General features: G+C 36.3%; 1 protein-coding gene across 2 annotated transcripts in view; it reads left to right on the forward strand.

Annotated features, from left to right (window-relative positions):
* Window positions 1-19550, forward strand: part of LOC108134987 — a 30435-nt gene extending 10885 nt beyond the window's left edge. For both annotated transcript variants that reach the window (XM_041709749.1, XM_041709750.1), the window contains exon 2: window positions 18436-19550. In XM_041709749.1, coding sequence (XP_041565683.1) covers window positions 18436-19514 — 1079 coding nt within the window. In that variant the 3' untranslated portion in view covers window positions 19515-19550. The remainder of the gene's footprint in view (window positions 1-18435) is intronic.
* Window positions 19551-20629: the final 1079 nt, after the last annotated feature.

Below are 20629 nucleotides of genomic sequence, written 5' to 3' on the forward strand. Positions count from 1 at the left end.
CGGCTTCAGGGAAAAGCACGGAACTTCCAAACAGGTAAATCGCATTACAGCTGAAATACGCACAGCGTTTGAACGCAGGGAATACTGCAGTTCCTTATTCCTAGACGTATCTCAAACCTTCGATCGCGTTTGGATTGACGGTCTGGTTCATAAAATCAAGACTTTCCACCACAAAACACCCACAAATTACTTGAATCTAACCTTAAAGACAGATTATTTACTGTCAGATTCAAAAATTTCTTCTCCGCCAACCACAAAATACCCCATGGAAGTGTACTCGGACTGATCTTGTATGTCCTATACACGGCTGACATTCCCACAAGCAGTCAGACAACTCTATCCACCATTGCTGATGACACAGCTATACAGCTATTCAAAATGTCCAAAAACAGCAACAGCGTATTTAAAGAACCACCTGGGGGCCGTAGAAAAATGACTAGCAGATTGGCGCATACAAGTCAACGAACAAAAATGCAAACATATTACGTTTACACTCAATCGGGCAACCTGCCCACCACTGGCCCTAAATAACAAAGAAATCCCCCGAGTCACATACCTGGGCATCCACTTAGACAGGCGGCTTACCTGGAGAAAGCACATTAAAGCGAAGAAGATTTCCCTAAAATTCAAGGCCAACAGTTTCCACTGGCTCATCAATTCCCGCTCACCCCTGCCACTGGAACTCAAAGTACTTATTTACAACACTTGTTTAAAACCAACCTGGATGTATGGGTCTGACCTCTGGGGAAACGAAAGCAGTAGCAACATACAAATCATCCAACGAATACAGTCGAAGATACTGCGAACATTATCGCAAATATCCACAGGGACCTGGATATAAAACCCGTAAAAGAAGAAATTGATAGTAAAGTCTCGAAGTACGAAGCTAGACTATCAATACATCCAAGCCAACCGGGCAGCTCAGGCGGCTCAGTAACGACTCTCGGTTACAACGCAACGACCACCCACTCCTGCCCAACTTAGGGCCACTAACCAATTAACAATTATAATACAGTATAGGTTAAGATTTGAATACTTATTGTAAGTCTCTTCTAGAGAAGATTCAATAAACAAATAAAACGTATAAATAAAAAAAAACAATTTATTTATTGTCTAAAGCAACTTTTTAATAACTTCCAAAATGTAATTACATTTAATAAATAAAAATTATGAAAATATTCTTACAAATACCTCAGCACTTTTAAAAAAGGGAATTCAGTCTATATAATACATTTAATTTTTTTCGTACTTATATTGTTCTCCCTCTTCCCACCAAAAATCTTTATCTCATTTTGGGCCTTTCTTTGAACAGAACAACAAATATAGAGTGTGGCAGAGCGGCAGAATTTGGTTTGCCTTCTTTGTTTCGAACTTCGCTGGACGAAGCCCTTTAAATTTGTTTTGGTTTCAAACAGGGAAAAGAAGGGAAGGGAATTTTGCTAATGAAGGGTACTGTATGTAATCTGCGTTTTAAAAATAATTAATTAAAGTCAAAAAAGTTTGCAAAGCCCCATTTGTCTCGGGTTTAAAAAAAAAAAAACAAAGAAAAGAACAAAAGAACAAAAGAACAAAAGATGACGACGATATCATTTAGCTTTCAAAGAAGCAATCGGAAAAAATACAAAAATGTAATTTCATTAAATGTACCATTTTAAAACAATTCATCATATAACCTCCATAGAAACAATCTGAAAATTAAAGGAAATAAATATATCAACCCTGTTCTAGTTTTCACTACCGAAAGATTTACACGGATTCGAATTTCCCAGAATTTTTCTAGTTTCGACGTCCGAAAAATCCCCACGGAATCGAATTTTCCTCTGTTAGATCTCTGTTAACTTCCGAAAAAAACTCACGGAAACTTTCCGCCAAGCAATTGTCTGGCGGATTTAATCCCGCAAGGACAGATTTTAACTGTATAATACTTTGCGATAAGTTAAAGCGCAGATGATATTTTTACCTTGTTCTATGATATTTTAATATCATTATTGCTTTACAAGTTTGGTTAATAATAACCAGTTTTGGGAAAGGTAATAGTGTTTTAGATCTAGGTAAGGTACAATGTATTTGAGAAAACAATGAAATAGGTAAGGTAAAAGCTACACAATTTGAGAAGTATTTAGGTAGTGAAAAATGTACAATAAAAGTCAAAAACATTTTGTAGTAATTTTTTTAATTTTCACGAAGTTGTAAATTAATTATAATATTGTGTATACGCTCTGGCAATTAAGTTTGATTGTAGAAACAATAAAAAGAAATCTTGCATATCTTGAAGTTGCAGTAAAATGATGCTATTTTTATTAACGTATTGGCGAAAATAATGCAAAATTACATCATGTGGAATCAAACTAATTTGAAAACAAAACAAAAAAAAAACAAATTATGTTTCAGTATAAATAAAATAAAAAATGTACCTAGGTAAGGTAAAAGGTATTCTCACATTCTTTTAAAGGAAAGGTATAAGGTATCATAAATTTTTACCTAAGTACGTACCTAGGCACAAGTAGCTAGGTACACCCCAACTCTGATAATAACATATTTGTTTGTTTTTTTAAATTATTTTGTGATTGCGCCTTGAAATCGTTTCGGTTCTAGCCTACATCAGTGCTAAAAATCCGCCGCCCCAGTTCTAGTTTCCGAACGAATTTGGTAGGTATAATGCAAGGGTCATGATACTTGGGACTTATTTTACTTTTGTATTCGTTTAAATATGGAAGGAAACGTATTTCTTTGAAGTTAAATTTTAAAGTGTTTTTGTTTATAGTGCAGCTTAATTACATGTAATAATTGTGCGAAGTATGTTGTGTTTAGACATTTTTAATTGCCTTTGGCAACTCTGATCCTCAACACTACTTTGAAAATATCACAATACTGGTACGGTACCTAAACAGCTGATCCGCGCAAAACATTTAAAATAAAAAAGTAAGTAAAACAAACGTAAATGCAATAGTCTTTTCGATTCAAATATAACCGGATTTTTTATTTAAAAATGCGTGCCACATAAGAACGCAAGTTGGGAAAGTATTCCCTAGATTGAGTTATCTGCTCTGATTTTTGTTCGCAGGAAATGTTCTCGGAGCATTGGTTTTCCAATGATCCCACCACTTTGTGTAGTATTTTGGTATATGTGATTCTTCCTATATTCACATCGTGATCCGTTGCCACCGCCAGTTGGTAGGGGTTACTAGAAAACGAAAGAACTGTTGCAAGCTGGGTTACATGAGCAATCCAAAGATGTCCTGGGTCGGGTCTTACTTTCTCGATTAGAAAAAATAGCTTTTTGTAAGATTGAACAAATCTGCAAAGTTTTCAGTTATTAAAGTAATTTTAAATCGATTGATCTGGCGATCTGGCAATTAAAAATGTTTGCATTGCTTCTTAAATGTTGTTTATTGCGTCTAATGTCTAACAATTGTATTCTCCTCTACTATTTACTCGACAAAATTTGCAATATTTTACAAGACGAAACAACAATAAAGATAATTTTTTTTTTTGCATAATTATTGCAATTTGTTAAATAAAAAAAATGCCTCTGAAGAAATAGTCGACGTAACTACGAGTCTAAATATCAATCTTCTAATTTCATATCAACCCGCTCGCCAAAACTTGACTTAAACGGGACCCTTGCCGATTTTACAAGTATTATGAACAGGACAAATTCTGGACAAATTTATTTTCAAGTCAAAAGCAAAATTTACGATTCAAAACATGTGTCATTAGATAATAAAAAAAAATATTTCAAATCTATGAAGTATAACTTTTGTAATTAATTCCCTAAGTAACCACTTAGTTTCTCGGCTCGAGAGTAGAAGACCCCCTTAAATAGTTTTACTCGATTTTTACCGATTTTGACCATCGAGGTCTCATTTTACTAAAAAAAATAATGCTAACAAATTCGAAAAACGACGTTAATCAGCATCACTAGGAGAATCGATCTAGCTATGTCCGTCTGTCCGTCCGTTTCCACAGCTGTTCAGATCAGCTGAAATCGGAAGGTGGATGTGCTCTGTGGAAATCGGAGTTTCACATTTTTTGTTGTTTAATTGCGAAAATAACTTGTTTTAAATTTTAGCGACAATTGCGACGACGAAAGGGAGTGTTTTCGATGTTCCAACATTGGAAAACCAATGCTCCGAAAACATTTCCTGCGAACAAAAATCAGAGCAGATAACTCAATCTAGGGAATACTTTCCCAACTTGCGTTCTTATGTGGCACGCATTTTTAAATAAAAAATCCGATTATATTTGAATCGAAAAGGCTATTTTTGCATTTACGTTTGTTTTACTTACTTTTTTATTTTAAAAGTTTTGCGCGGATCAGCTGTTTAGGTACCGTACCAGTATTGTGATATTTTCAAAGTAGTGTTGAGGATCAGAGTTGCCAAAGGCAATTAAAAATGTCTAAACACAACATACTTCGCACAATTATTACATGTAATTAAGCTGCACTATAAACAAAAACACTTTAAAATTTAACTTCAAAGAAATACGTTTCCTTCCATATTTAAACGAATACAAAAGTAAAATAAGTCCCAAGTATCATGACCCTTGCATTATACCTACCAAATTCGTTCGGAATCTAGAACTGGGGCGGCGGATTTTTAGCACTGATGTAGGCTAGAACCGAAACGATTTCAAGGCGCAATCACAAAATAATTTAAAAAAACAAACAAATATGTTATTATCAGAGTTGGGGTGTACCTAGCTACTTGTGCCTAGGTACGTACTTAGGTAAAAATTTATGATACCTTATACCTTTCCTTTAAAAGAATGTGAGAATACCTTTTACCTTACCTAGGTACATTTTTTATTTTTTTTTTAAATTTGCTATGTTAGGTTTTAATATACTGAAACATAATTTGTTTTTTTTTTGTTTTGTTTTCAAATTAGTTTGATTCCACATAATGTAATTTTGCATTATTTTCGCCAATACGTTAATAAAAATAGCATCATTTTACTGCAACTTCAAGATATGCAAGATTTCTTTTTATTGTTTCTACAATCAAACTTAATTGCCAGAGGGTATACACAATATTATAATTAATTTACAACTTCGTGAAAATTAAAAAAATTACTACAAAATGTTTTTGACTTTTATTGTACATTTTTCACTAACTAAATACTTCTCAAATTGTGTACCTTTTACCTTACCTATTTCATTGTTTTCTCAAATACATTGTACCTTACCTAGATCTAAAACACTTTTACCTTTCCCAAAACTGGTTATTATTAACCAAGCTTGTAAAGCAATAATGATATTAAAATATCATAGAACAAGGTAAAAATATCATATGCGCTTTAACTTATCGCAAAGTATTATAAAACAATTAAAATCTGTCCTTGCGGGAATAAATCCGCCAGACAATTGCTTGGCGGAAAGTTTCCGTGAGTTTTTTCGGAAGTTAACAGAGATCTAACAGAGGAAAATTCGATTCCGTGGGGATTTTTCGGACGTCGAAACTAGAAAAATTCTGGGAAATTCGAATCCGTGTAAATCTTTCGGTAGTGAAAACTAGAACAGGGTTGATATATTTATTTCCTTTAATTTTCAGATTGTTTCTATGGAGGTTATATGATGAATAGTTTTAAAATGGTACATTTAATGAAATTACATTTTTGTATTTTTTCCGATTGCTTCTTTGAAAGCTAAATGATATCGTCGTCAGCTGTGTTCTTTTCTTAGTTTTTTTTTAAAACCCGAGACAAATTGGGCTTTGCAAACTTTTTTGACTTTAATTAATTATTTTTAAAACGCAGATTACATACAGTACCCTTCATTATCGAAATTCCCTTCCCTTCTTTTCCCTGTTTGAAACCAAAACAAATTTAAAGGGCTTCGTCCAGCGAAGTTCGAAACAAAGAAGGCAAACCAAATTTTGCCGCTCTGCCACACTCTATATTTGTTGTTCTGTTCAAAGAAAGGCCCAAAATGAGATAAAGATTTTTGGTGGGAAGAGGGAGAACAATATAAGTACGAAAAAAATTAAATGTATTATATAGACTGAATTCCCTTTTTTAAAAGTGCTGGGGTATTTGTAAGAATATTTTCATAATTTTTATTTATTAAATGTAATTACATTTTGGAAGTTATTAAAAAGTTGCTTTAGACAATAAATAAATTGTTTTTTTTTTATTTATACGTTTTATTTGTTTATTGAATCTTCTCTAGAAGAGACTTACAATAAGTATTCAAATCTTAACCTATACTGTATTATAATTGTTAATTGGTTAGTGGCCCTAAGTTGGGCAGGAGTGGGTGGTCGTTGCGTTGTAACCGAGAGTCGTTACTGAGCCGCCTGAGCTGCCCGGTTGGCTTGGATGTATTGATAGTCTAGCTTCGTACTTCGAGACTTTACTATCAATTTTTTCTTTTACGCGTTTTATATCCAGGTCCCTGTGGATATTTGCGATATTGTTCGCAGTATCTTCGACTGTATTCGTTGGATGATTTGTATGTTGCTACTGCTTTCGTTTCCCCAGAGGTCAGACCCATACATCCAGGTTGGTTTTAAACAAGTGTTGTAAATAAGTACTTTGAGTTCCAGTGGCAGGGGTGAGCGGGAATTGATGAGCCAGTGGAAACTGTTGGCCTTGAGTTTTAGGGAAATCTTCTTCCCTTTAATGTGCTTTCTCCAGGTAAGCCGCCTGTCTAAGTGGATGCCCAGGTATGTGACTCGGGGGATTTCTTTGTTGTTTAGGGCCAGTGGTGGGCAGGTTGCCCGATTGAGTGTAAACGTAATATGTTTGCATTTTTGTTCGTTGACTTGTATGCGCCAATCTGCTAGCCATTTTTCTACGGCCCCCAGGTGGTTCTTTAAATACGCTGTTGCTGTTTTTGGACATTTTGAATAGCTGTATAGCTGTGTCATCAGCAATGGTGGATAGAGTTGTCTGACTGCTTGTGGGAATGTCAGCCGTGTATAGGACATACAAGATCAGTCCGAGTACACTTCCATGGGGTATTTTGTGGTTGGCGGAGAAGAAATTTTTGAATCTGACAGTAAATAATCTGTCTTTAAGGTTAGATTCAAGTAATTTGTGGGTGTTTTGTGGTGGAAAGTCTTGATTTTATGAACCAGACCGTCAATCCAAACGCGATCGAAGGTTTGAGATACGTCTAGGAATAAGGAACTGCAGTATTCCCTGCGTTCAAACGCTGTGCGTATTTCAGCTGTAATGCGATTTACCTGTTTGGAAGTTCCGTGCTTTTCCCTGAAGCCGAACTGATGCAGGGGGATCGCTCTGTCGTTTCTAAGGTGGCACAAAAGCAGTTTTTCAAATAGCTTTGATAGGCTTTGATTGCCTGAATTTGGTATCATTGAATTTGGTATCATTGTAATATGGTAAAGTGAATTGGTTTGTCGGCGGATGAGGTTGGAAGACATTTGTTAAGTAAGAGGCGAATATGTTGTCCTTTTCCTCGTCACTACGGGCCCACCCACCTGTTGGTGATCGAATTGGAAAATCAGGTTCTATTGGTCGTTGAATGTTTGGGTGCGCTCTCCATAGTAGAAATTTGTTGCTGGTGGGCGATAGTTGCGCTTTATAGGCACGTTGAGTCTGATTCTTTTCGGTTGGTAAAGCTGTAGACAACTTCCGACAAGTTTCTTTAAACCATTGTTTAGTGGATGGGGAGCGGTGTGCCTCCCAGTCTCGGCGAATGAGCGTCTGGATCTGTGTGGTTGTTCGTGTAGTTTTTGGGGGGCATGAGGCTGAAAGTTCGGGTGTAGAGTGTTTGGCAGCAGAGGACATTACATCCGTTATATGTTTAAGTGAGTCTTCAATATCAGCTTCACAGTTGAAGGTGGATGTGCTCTGCGGGAAAGAGGGTTGCACCGCAGAAACGTCGGCTAACTATCGCATAAATTAGTCCGTCAAATTTTAACGGCGAACTGGGAAGTTTTTGGAACGGCAAAACCTTATGGACCATCCCTTCAACGGATGGTGGAAGGTGGATGGATCTCTGTGGAAATACCCTATTACCCAGAAATTAAAAAAAATGCATGTACTAACAATTATAATTCTGCCATATATAAATATATTCCGAATTTTAAGTGAATTGTTTTGTATCATAAACACGCAATTAAAATACTAATCGCCGACCCAATTTGTGCAAAATTAATTCCCCCAATTTTCGTCGAAGTGAGCAACCATTAGGATATAAATAAAAAGGCTAGAAAAAAAGTGCAAATTGTAAAAAATGAGTAATTCTAAAAAACTAGCGACAAAAAACTTCAGCCGCAGTTTGTCTGAACATTTTTCAGCGCCTTTCACAATTTTCCCGCGCTTTTCATAATTTTTCCGCGTCTTTCGGCATCAGGCTTATATATTCGTTGCCCTTAGTTATCGGTCAGTCGAAAGGAACAAATTCGCAATTTAACATCGTCGAACTACTGCAGTCACAATTTTTCGCGTCGTTAATACAAATCAGTATTCAATTTCGCGAGTTTTAATTTTTTTTCGGTGAAAAACTATAAACAATACCAACAAAAACCAAAACCAATTTATTCGTGTCGGTTCGGCCAATAAAGTAAATTTAACAATATTTCGTCGCTGGAAATTTTCTGCCGTTCTTGAAGTTGCGCCTGACGTTTCGGCAAATTTAATTGCTCAATTTGCTGCTGCCGCCAAATGGAAGACAAAAAGGAAGTTGCAATTATCAAGTCGGCCATCCAGGTATAGAGTGTCAAAAGTTGAAAGTTAATCTGTGGCGTTTTGTCAATTGTGTTTGATGGGCCACTTTCAACTTTTTGCATTCGTGTAAAAATCGGTAGATAGTGAGCATTCTAACCAAGAAATAAAAATTTGCATGTACTAACAACCAAAATTCTACAATAAACATAATATATTTCGAATTATATGTGAATCGCTTTGGCTAAAGAACAAGCAATAAAATACTCGTCGTCGACCCAATTAGTGCGAACTTAATTCCCCCAATTTTCGTCGTAGTGAGCACCAATTTAGGGTATAAATAAAAATAGCTGGAAAAAAGTGCAAATTGTGAAAATTGTAGCTCTCAGAAAATTAGCGGCAATAACTTTCGCCGCAGTTTGTCCGAACATTTCCCGCGCTTTTCAGAATTTTCCCGCGCTTTTCCAATTTTTCCGCGCTTTTCATAATTTTGCGCGCGTTTTGGCGTCAGGCTTATATATTCGTTGCCCTTAGTTATCGGTCAGTGTATCATTCTCCGTTAGCATCTGCATAGGAAGAGCCGCTAGCCGCGTACACATACACACGCACACCGACACCGCTGCCGCTATTTCGACTTATCTTTTGTCGTTTTCGTTCTCGATCGCTGCAGCAGTGCAATTTTCGGTCTGCCTAAACGTTTGTTCGTTTTTTCGGTACGCTTGAGCTTGAGCGGTAGCTCCCCTACAGTGCGTGCGTGCGGCATATACTGTCGCAGGGTTTATACAAAAAATATAAAAACCCTATTTAGATTTTTCGCTGTAATTCGGCACTTAGCTCCCTTACACCGTGTGCGATCGGTATATTACTCGTTGATTTTTTATTATATTATTTAACAAATAAATAATTTAATAAAAATAAATATTTAACACCTTTTCGATACCAACCAAATAAATACAAATAAACGCAATGGCAACTAAGGATATCGAAGAGCTTAAACACCAACGAGATGTTTGCATGAAAAGTATTAACCGAACTTATCGCAACTTAAAAGAAGCTAAAATATCAGTAAATCCGGTCGAGCTTGAGTGTCGATTAGAGATTCTAAATACGCACATTGAAAATGCTTCACTTTTGCAAAATTAAATAGAAGTGAAAGATACAAAAGATGTATACCGCGAAGAGTTGGAAGAGAGGGCCGTAATGACAAAGTCATTTCTGATTTCAATTTTAAACAAGTGCAAACAAAATAATATCGAGAAATCCGCTCCGCCAGCAAATCGCCCGCCTCAATGCCGTCTGCCGAGCGTTGCTCTCCCAACTTTTAGCGGAAAACACTCCGAATTTAAAAATTTTATAAGACTTTTCGAAACTTTCGTTGACAAAGATGACACTTAACACGATATTGAAAAATTTAATCATTTAATTTCGTGTTTAGCTGGAGACGCTTTAGGAATAGTTAGGGCCTTTCAAATCACTATGGAAAATTATCCCAAAGCCCTTGCTAGCCTGAAGCGGGTGTACGATAATGATTGTCTTATTTTTTTTGACAACATATCGTAACCTTTCAATTTGCAGCCTTCAGCCTTCAGCTATAGCCTTGAGAACCCTCATCGACACGGTCACAGCCTTGAATGCTTGCTGTCTATTGGGGGTGATAGACGCATTCCTAACAATTTAGCAAAGATTCGATTTTGCTAAAAGAGCTTCCTTATTCATTAACTGCTTAAGAAAGGGTCACACGGTCAAAAAATGCAATCAAACAGATGCAGAGTGTGCAATTCCACCCATCACTCGTTGCTACACATATATTTCCCAAACACAATTCTCGCGTTGCCACCTTTGCAGACCACGCTATTGCAGGAGACTCCATCCACTTCGCATGTTTTGCATGTTTGCATCGGAGCGAGTCATTCTTGCAACTTCTGTTGTGAGCGTTCAAACCAAAAGTGGCGAGTTTGTATTAGCTCTGGTTCACAAAAAAACTTTGTGACCGATGAGCTCGCTCAGAGGCTCAAAATTACAAGAGAGGACTTGTGCATGAGCTTGCGAGGCATTGGTGGAACTAATGCCCAAGCCACAAAAAAAATACACAAGATTGTGAAGTCGCGAGTAGGGAACAGCCAGTTGTCGTCCGATTTTTGGATCCTGAAAAATGTTTCTGGTTATCATCCGGATCAAACGGTGAACACCAGCGGATAGAGGGTGCCTGAAAATACAGTATACAACATAATAAATATGCTTATCGGCGCAGATACGTTCTTTGAACTTGTATCTGTTCGCCAGATAAAGCAGGGCCCGGAACTTGCCATCTTACAAAAGACAGTGTCAGGGAGATGTGCCTCTGAACATAAAGTAGACTGAAAAAATGGTACATCTCAGCTGCTAGGAGGAAGCGTTGGAGTCAATTGAAAAAACCCTGTAGAAATTTTGGTCTGTGGAGGACTTGTCGCACGCCCAAGGCTAAAGTCCATACTCCTTAGCAACAAAGCAAACATTTTTAGAAAAATACTCAGACTGTCGTCCGGTAGATTTTCAGTTCGTTTGCCGTTCAAACCTGACCCAAATACTCTTGGTTCATCATACGAAGTTGCGAAACGTAGGTTTTTGTCGCTGAAGAATATGTATCTTGAATTCATGGAGGAATCTGTTTCTGTTATCCACAAATGAAAAAATAACAGAAACAGAATAATACTCCGCACTATTTCATTACGCACCAATGCATTCTACGATGCATCGTGCCGGACTTCCACGCAGTGTGCGTTGAATGACATCTGGATGGTAGGCCCAACTATCCAAGAGGAGCTGTACTCGACTCTGCTTCGGTTTATAATGCATACGTTTGCCCTTGCGGCTGACGTCGAAAAGATGTATCGCCAAGTTATGGTGGACGAAGCTGACCGAAACTTCCAGCTCAAAGTATGGAGACGAGATCCTTCTGAGTCCCTGAAAATCTTTAAGTTGAACACCGTTACATATGGAACTTCGCCAGCACCCTTTTGGCGATTCGGTGTTTAATGCGGCTAGGAGATATGGCGCAAGCAACTCATCCAAAAGCCGCAAAGGTTATTCAGAATGAATTTTGTTTTGTTAACTGGCGCCGGATGCGTTGAGGACCTGCAAAGTTTTTGAGACGAAGTTTCTCAGGTCTTGCAAGAGGCAGTCTTTGAATTGGCAAAGTTGTTTTCCCAGAGTGCCCAGAGTTATCCGCATCTGATAGCACTGTAATGCCACTTATGGCAGACTCAGACGTATCTAAGAGCCAATTTCGGTTGGATGACTCTTTCCAGGATCTTCGCGCGACAAAGTGAAATATTTTTTCGGTGGCTGCTCGACTTTTCGACCCACTTGGCCTCTTGTGTCCTTTGGTCACAAAGGCAAAGATGTTGTTACAGAAACAGTGGCTTCGAAAATAAGATTGGGACGAGTCGCTACCGATGAAGTTGCTTACATCGTGGGAGACGTTTAAAGCGACGCTTCTGCAGCTGCCGAAAATTAAGGTATCGCGATTCGTCAACACAGATCAGCAAGTCCCGATTTAAATACATGGTTTCGCTGACGCTTTCATGCGAGCGTATGGAGCGTGCATCTACGTTCGTACTCAAAATGCTAAAGGTTTGAAAGTGTCTTTATTGGCCGCCAAATCGAAAGTGGCTTCCCTCAAGAGGAAAACTTTGCCTCGCCTTGAGCTGTGTGCAGCTCACCTTTTAGCAGATCTCTATAATCGTGTCAGGCCATTGCTAAATTGTCCAATTGAGAATGTATTCCTGTGGGCAGACTCCGAGATCACTTTACACTGGATCAAAACCCACCCCTCGTCGTTGTCGGTTTTTATTTTGAACCGTGTTGCAGAGACTCATTAATCAGAGAAAGCAATTTGGAGACACGTTCCCACGAAAGTCAACCCAGCAGACATAGTGTCCCGGGGATGTGACGTAGAGGAGCATACAACGTCCATTTGGTTCGTTGGGCCTTCGTTCTTGTTCGACTCAAAAAATAATTGGCCTGTAAATAGACATTTCGAACTGCCGGCTGATGAAGCTACGCAAATCGGCATTTGCTCTCGTAGTCAGCCCAGAGCCAAATTATATGCTTCAGAAAATAGAGTCCTTTTCGTCGCACCTGAAGCTTCTGAGAGTGCTCGTGTGGGGTTTCTGTTTTATTCAAAGGTGCAGAAAGGTGTCGAAGCCCTTTGAAAAAAGAATTTCGCCAAGAGAACTGGATTTCGCTTTTGAGAAAATTGTTGAAGCTATCCAATTTCATGAATTCAGGGACGACAAATATTCAAAAGCGAAACCCTTTTATTCAGGAAAAAAATTAGATTGGTGCTCCTCGACATTGCTACAAGTTGGCGGTCGGTTATTGAATGCTTCTTTCCCGTACAAAGCCAAATGCCCGTTGTTACTCTCTAAAAGGTCACAGTTCGTCAGATCCTATGTGTCACACTTGCACGTTACGAATTGTCACGCTGGCCCACGAACGAGCTCTCGTAAGTCGTCTGCGCGAGAAAATATGGCTAGTTAATACTCAAAAAGACTGCCGACGAATAGTTCGGTCGTGCATGCGCTTCTTTCGCTGCAAGCCGCAACTGATGACAAAATTATGGGCAACTTGCCTGCAGATAGACTTCGAGCTCTCCGCCCGTTCAATATCAGTGGCGTCGATTTTTGTGGTCCCTTCAGCACAACGTACCATGGTACCATGGTAAGCCACCGTACAAGTCGTACATGGCCTTGTTTGTCTGAGGCGACCCACTTAGAATTAGTGTCTGACCTAACCACTGATGCGTATTTGTTGGCATTTCAAAGGTTCGTGAGTCGTCGCGTGAAGGATGCGAGTTTGCGTTCATACCGCCCAAATCACCGCACTTCGGCGGACTATGAGAGGCAGGTGTGAAGTCAGCAAACCACCTGTTCCTCTTGGCCGCGGGGGAGCTCGGAACTCTCATCACCAGCGTGGAGGCCGTGCTCAACTCCAGGTCCCACGGAGCTCTAAGCAGCGACCCGAACGACGGCAAGGCCGGACCCCTGGTCATCTGCTCATCGGCGGCCCTCTTCTGGCCCCACCATCAGCGGCGCTCCCGGACCAGATCAGACTGACCTGCTTGCGACGATGGCGAGGTGTCTCGTCTCTCAGGCACAGGTTGTGGCAGCGATTGTCCCGGGAGATAGTGATCATTTGAACTCCATCGAAAACACTCCCCTTTCGTCGTCGCAATTTTCGTTCAATTTTACACAATTTATCTTCGCAATTAAAACCGCCGTCCCAGCTGCAGTCACACAAGTTTCGCGTTTCGTTTATTAATACAAAATAGTATTAAATTTTCACTACTCTCAATTGTTTGGTTGAAAGAGAAGTGAACTGTATTAATCCAACTTCAAACAGTCTCGATTACAAATGCAAATTTTTTAATAAATATAGTTATATATTTTTAACTCGAAGCTAAATAATTGATTTTGATACCAAGCTAAATAATTTATTTTTTCACCTTACGTTTTATAATAATATAAACGGTCTGGTTCGACTAATTCGGAAAAGTCCACCAATTCCGTGAATATAAAATCATAAAATTTATTTAAACTATTCATAAAAGGTTTTGGTGTGCATAAAATTCTGGGAAGAAAAATGTTTTTGTGGAGTTATCCGGAGATTAATTTATTAAAAAAATTATTTAAAAAAGTTCTTCAGGGTACAGATCCTTTAAAGGCCCACGTTTTGCGGCAATTCATATGTTGCGAACACGACTTTTCATCGATGTACGAGAGTTACTTCTTTCCAACTTAATTGTCGACTAAGTTCAGGACTTGTGTGGAGAAAAGGAGGTACTATGTGAAGATAAGTAAGAAAAATAGCTCAATAGACTGTGGAAGAAGTAGATAATGGTTTCCCTTTTATACCCGACGTCCTGAAAATCTGAACAAAACTGTTATAATTTTCCCTAATGTGGAAACCGTTCCTTGAAAATGGTAACATTTTTTTCGCCTTAACCAATTGGAAAACTATTCAAAAATATAGTCCCGAAGTTTCATGGGTTTACTCCAAATATTTTCAAAGAAAAAGGACCCAGAACCACCGCACTTCATGCCGCGGCTTCGTATGTACCAAAACTTTAAGGATCGTTTTCAAAATTGCGAGCGAATTATTTAACCGATTTTCTCAATTGCGTGAGTTGTCTAACTATTTTGATATCGAAAAACACAGGTAAAAATTACACTTTTTTCAAAATCCACTTCTACATCCCCAATTTTTCTAAATTCTCAAAACCCCTCTACTATGCGCATGATAAAACTTTCCTGATTAATAAAAAATTTACATTTTTCGTTTGGGATAAGAAGCCTAGCCAGAAAGTTGACTGCCGCAAAAAATGTCAATCAACCAGATCGTTGATATGTTTTTTCTGAAATAAAATAATTTGTATTTTGTAGTTAATTAATATATATTAACAAGCAAGGAAGCATACTTCGGCAAGCCGAAGTTCATATATCCTTGCAGCTATGGTAAAAATAATTATTCTTGAAAACATTTAAATTATGATTTACCTGCGTATATGTTAAAAAACACTATGGCAGCTGTATAATATCGTTTTCCGATTTTAATAAAATTAAAAGCGTAATTATGAACTTTCAAATTATTAATAAGTCAAAAAGAATTAAAAATAAAAATACAAAACAAAAAAGTAACATTTTTTAAAAATATTTTTATTGTTTCCATGGGAGTTTTATGTTGTAGGCGTCCGATTTTGATGAAATTTATAGCGTAATTGTGAAATATTTAACCATTACTATATGTCGAAGACATTTTTTCACTTATTTTTCCGATTGTTCCTATGGGAGTTATATACTATAGTCGTCCGATCCGGTTCGTTCCGACTTATGTACTAATAGAAAGACAACTTTTGGGAAAGTTTCATGCAGATAGCTTTAAAACTGAGAGACTAGTTTGCGTAGAAACGGACGGACATGGCTAGATAGACTCTATTAATGAGGCTGATCAAGAATATAAATACTTTATAGGGTCGGAAAAATCTCCTTCACTGCGTTGCAAACTTCTGACTGTTATTATAATGCCCTCTGCCAAAGATTAGTTAGTTATTCATCAAAAATGTTGTAATCTCAAAAAACAAGGAGAGTCGATCTGTCCATGTCCGTCTGTACGTCCGTCCGTTTCTACACAAACTAGTCTCTCAGTTTTAAAGCTATCTGCATGACACTTCCAAAAGTTGTCTTCCTGTTGCAGGAAGTACATACATAAGTCGGAGCCAGCCGGATTGGACGGCTATATCATATAGCTCCCATAGGAACAACCGGGAAAAATAATGAAAAAAATTATAACTTTGACTTTTTATAGTTTTTTTTAAAGTTCTTCGATATTTAGGGATGGTTTGTTATTTTTTAATTACGGTTAAAATTTGATCAAAATCGGACGACCATATCATACAGCTCCCATAAAAACAATCGGAATATAAAAAAAATTGTAACTTCACTAATTTTTAATATTTTGTTTAATGCTCGTAGACATTGTAATGGTATAAAAGTTTGATTCAAACATTTAATTATAATAAAATCGCAAAACATTGTCATATAGCTGCCACACGAATGTTTAAATAATTAAGATGAAAATCATTATAGCTTTAATGTTATTAAACATGTACGAACATGTTAAAAATGTCTTAGATTTAGATGTTTTAAAAATATTAAATTTACGCAATAGCTTCGTCTTGCCGATTGTATGAGAGTTGTTCAACGTTTAAAAATTTAACCCTAAATATATCCAGTATGTTCTTGAAATTAAACAAAAATACATAAATTTTATACCCGTCAAAAAATGGAACAGCATTTTACAAAAAATAATAAAACCACATAGTCTGCGAATCTGGAGGAAGTTTTTGCACATCCTTGTTTCAGTATACATTGAGGGTGTCAGCATTCATCTAAGCAAGTTTTTACGGAAAAATGTTAAGAAGTTTTGTTTTTCATGAATATATATTTAGGACGCAGTGTATTGCTCCTAAATAAAAAACAAAATTTTTCTTTCCGAAATGATGCAGAGATATATTTTGTTATACAGAAATTCCTCCTGGAAGATTTGGCGTAATTTTTTCAACAATTATCCACTTTATTTTAAGTTAACAGTCTGATTATATTTGACCTTTTCTACGGCAGCCATATGAGTTCGTGGTTGGATGTTGGTAAAATTCGTTGAGTAAATAATTACTTGTATTTAAATATACATACTCGCTAAAATTTTGAACACCACGCTTCAATAAATAAGTCAGTTTTTGTACTATGTTGCTAATAACAAATAGTATTAAATTAATTTTTATTGTACGGTATTGAAAATATTTATATTTCATTGTCTTTATATTTTTTGATCAGGTCAGGATTTAACGCTAACTAAGCTCTAAATCGTTTTCAATTTCCGCGATTTCTTTCTAAGTTATTTTTAATTTTTAAACATATAATATAACACAAGAACAAATTATGAAATGCTAATTCTTTAAAATAATAAAGGAAAACTATTTATACATTTTCTTGTAAAAAAAAATTTTAAATACGCTTTAACTAAGGCATAAAAGCACAAATGTACTCGGTAACTATTGTGGCACTAAAACAAAAAAAAAAAAGTTTTTTTTGATTTCGGACGCGACGTTTAAAAATGACAAAAGTAAAGCTGAAAATGGGCATTAAATATATTATTATTTAAGTTATTTACATTTTTATCTGAAAGCCTTTGGCAAAAACTTAGTTACGTGATATTTTGTTTGATCCAAAAGCATCCACAGAAGCCACTTAAACGAAAATTTAACAAAATGTTCCTCAGACAAATAGTTGGTGTTCCTTATGTTTCAATGTAGTATATTTTAGTGCAACAGTAAGAAATGCCCTCTTATGTAATCGATTATCTAAATTTAATAATAATAATATTGTATTTACCAAAAAAAAAAGAATCGTCAAATTGATTTTAGCTCTCCTGCAAAAACTAATAACTCAAAAAAGTTATTATAGGCCTTCAAAAAAAACCTTCCTTAAAAAGTGAAAAAAAACTAACAATCCTTCAAAATACCGACAGCCCGACGGCTATACATAACCAATTTGGGAAATAAATTAATAGAGAAAATTATTAAATACAAATTTATCACATTTTTTTAAACTTTTATGGTTTTTAAAGTATTCCGTACTCAGAAATTAGAAATGTATACCTACTTTCAACAGTAACCTGCTTCGTAGATTAATACACCGTCTGTAAATGCTGCGTAACACAAAGCAGGTAACACACTCTTCCGTATAAACTCAGACACTTTTTGAAACCCCAGGCCATGTTTCTTTATTTGCAGTTAGTTTAGACGATCAATTCTATATGCAAACAAGAAACGCAATAGTCGAGCTTCCCGATTATTAGATATCCGTTACACAGCTAACAAACTAAATACTCCTCTACAAAATCGGGGTCTAGATGGCGCCTTCTGTCAAACTGTCGAAAGTGCAGCACCCCCAGTCCCTGGTAACAATTCATTCGTTCTGTCTCCCTAGATCAGCGATCATCTGTGGCCTATTTAACGTATGATATTGTTCTGCCGGCAGAGCCAGATTACCTAATAAGTCATTAACTTTTTAAAAAATAAAAGTTTTGTGTTTACCGATAGAGGTTTAACACGCTCTAAATGACATGACCGATTTTCGCGAATTGCAGACGTTAGAGTTGTTTCATAGTTGTGGATCTGTAGGAAAGTTTTCCTTCTTGTTTATAATTTTTTTTTATTAATATATAATTTAAAATTATTCATACTAATTAAATTCTATCTTTCAGGCGAATTATCGTTGTTAAGGGTGACACCTCAAAATGAATACGATAATACTGTTTTGGATGACATTATGAACGCATCAGTCGATATATCGTTAGACCTAAATGATTTGATACCTGACTTTCAAAAAGAACCAATATTCTCAGGACCGCATTACTCGTCAAACTTAATAAGAGACGTATCAGATTGTAGCTTAAATATACTACCTTCAATTTCTTCGTTTCCTTGCTCAAAACAAAATTATTCTATGTGTTTTGCTGAATATCCGGAAAATGTAAACGAAACAAATAAATACTTGAGTTCCGACGACAAGAAACTTCAATTAGAAGGTGGAAACAGTGGACGTCACATGCATGATCGCTATACACCATCTCCTACAGGAAGTTGTAGCAGTTCAAGTGGCAGTTCAACAAGTGGAATACAGAGCGATGTATCGTATGTCTCACTTAAAAGGAAACTCGAGGGAATCTCTGTTAAAGCAGATAAATTTGGATCAATTTTTAAAACTATTGAATATGCGAGAAATAATAAAGACTTAAATGGTATTTATTCAAACTTACCTGATATTGAAGAGTCATTTCATAAACCATCGCAAGAGCTGGATGTTAGTACATATAATATTTCAAGGAATTATCCATCTTCCAATTTCAAGCCAATAAATAATAATACATCTTCGGAGCCCCAACAATTTGAAATATCGCCAGCTGTATTACCAGCAATTGAGCAACCTAAACCGAAAACTATATTTTTACCTCCAAATGACTATAAAGCCCTTATGCAAAAGATACAATATAACGAAACTAAGTCTTCCAAAATTAATGGTAGTTTAGGAACTAAAACTCCTAATATTGCTACGAAGAAAAGTAATGTAAATGTAATGCAATTATTGGAGGAAACCCATGCCCACATAGAGGAAAAAGAAAGCACACATTCACATTTTGGTCCTAAATTTGAATTATACAATACTCTTACAATCAATGAAAAGATATACAAAAAACAACAACGTATGATAAGAAACCGGGAATCTGCTACTTTATCTCGTAAAAAAGAAAGGACTATGTTGTTTCGTTGGAAACTCGGATAAACAAACTTGAAGAAGAATATAAGATTCTAAAAATAGTAAGTATCAACATTTATTTGTTAGAAAAAAAAATAGTAAGTTGTTATGATATATTCCTTTTAAAGGTGCTATACAAAGGTAGACACAAATATATTAAAAAGAATTTTTCAATTTAGGGATACAAATTTAATACATTAATAATATAGTTAAATTTAAAAAATTTTAAGAGCTCAATGTTGCGGATATAAGGTACATTAAAAAGGACCATGACTTAAAGAATCTATGCTGTCGGGGCACAAATAATCCTTAGGAACTGTTAAAAAATACGCAAACAACTCTCGTTTATGCAAGAGTAACAGCTGTTTTTTTGAAGCAAAAAACAGTTTTAGTTAAGTTAAGGTACAACAAAATTTCTAAATCCCTTAAAAAAAAGACTAGTAACAGTTATTTAAAAACCGGCGCACTTCACTATAAAGTTCTAATGTTTTTCTTAGTTTCGTACTCTTTTAAAAATATACCCTCGGGCCAGAATCTGGTGATTAACTATCTTACAGGATGGTGCTTTTCTAGCTTAAAAGAGATAAAATAGCTCAATCTCGAAAATATGAACTTTAATTTTGTTCCTAATATAAGCAGTAATATCCAATGATAAAAGATGGAGGCGAGCCGCGAAAAAATATATGTTTCAATCCGTTATTACGCGAAAATATGTAACCGCTTTTGATACCTCGGATGTGGGACAGTTAATAACAGTAACATCGGTAAACTCAAACCACAAAGTAACGGTTTAAGCATTTCAATTGTAGAATCTGCTTTTTTTTTGTGTGCGCAATGTTTACAGTCTGTTCCGATATGATCAGACAACCCTTCTTGGATTAAACCATTTCTTTTCTTTCTGCACGTAACTTATATAAAAACTAACATGCAAAAAACAAAACTAACAAGAAATATACCACATTTCGGTCAGTTTATATATCCTAGAAACTTTTGCAAAAATTAAATATATCTATTTTTATGCGTGTCTGCTTAAAAACAGTGAAGCTATAAGGATTTTCGCTGAATTATGCGATCACTCCTATGGCAGTTATCGGTGTCCTACTTAATAAATATTTAAATACACTACGACATGATCGCTCTTT

This window comes from Drosophila elegans, unplaced genomic scaffold (genome assembly GCF_018152505.1).
Source record: "Drosophila elegans isolate 14027-0461.03 unplaced genomic scaffold, ASM1815250v1 contig_477, whole genome shotgun sequence".
Classification (NCBI taxonomy): Eukaryota; Metazoa; Arthropoda; class Insecta; order Diptera; family Drosophilidae; genus Drosophila; species Drosophila elegans.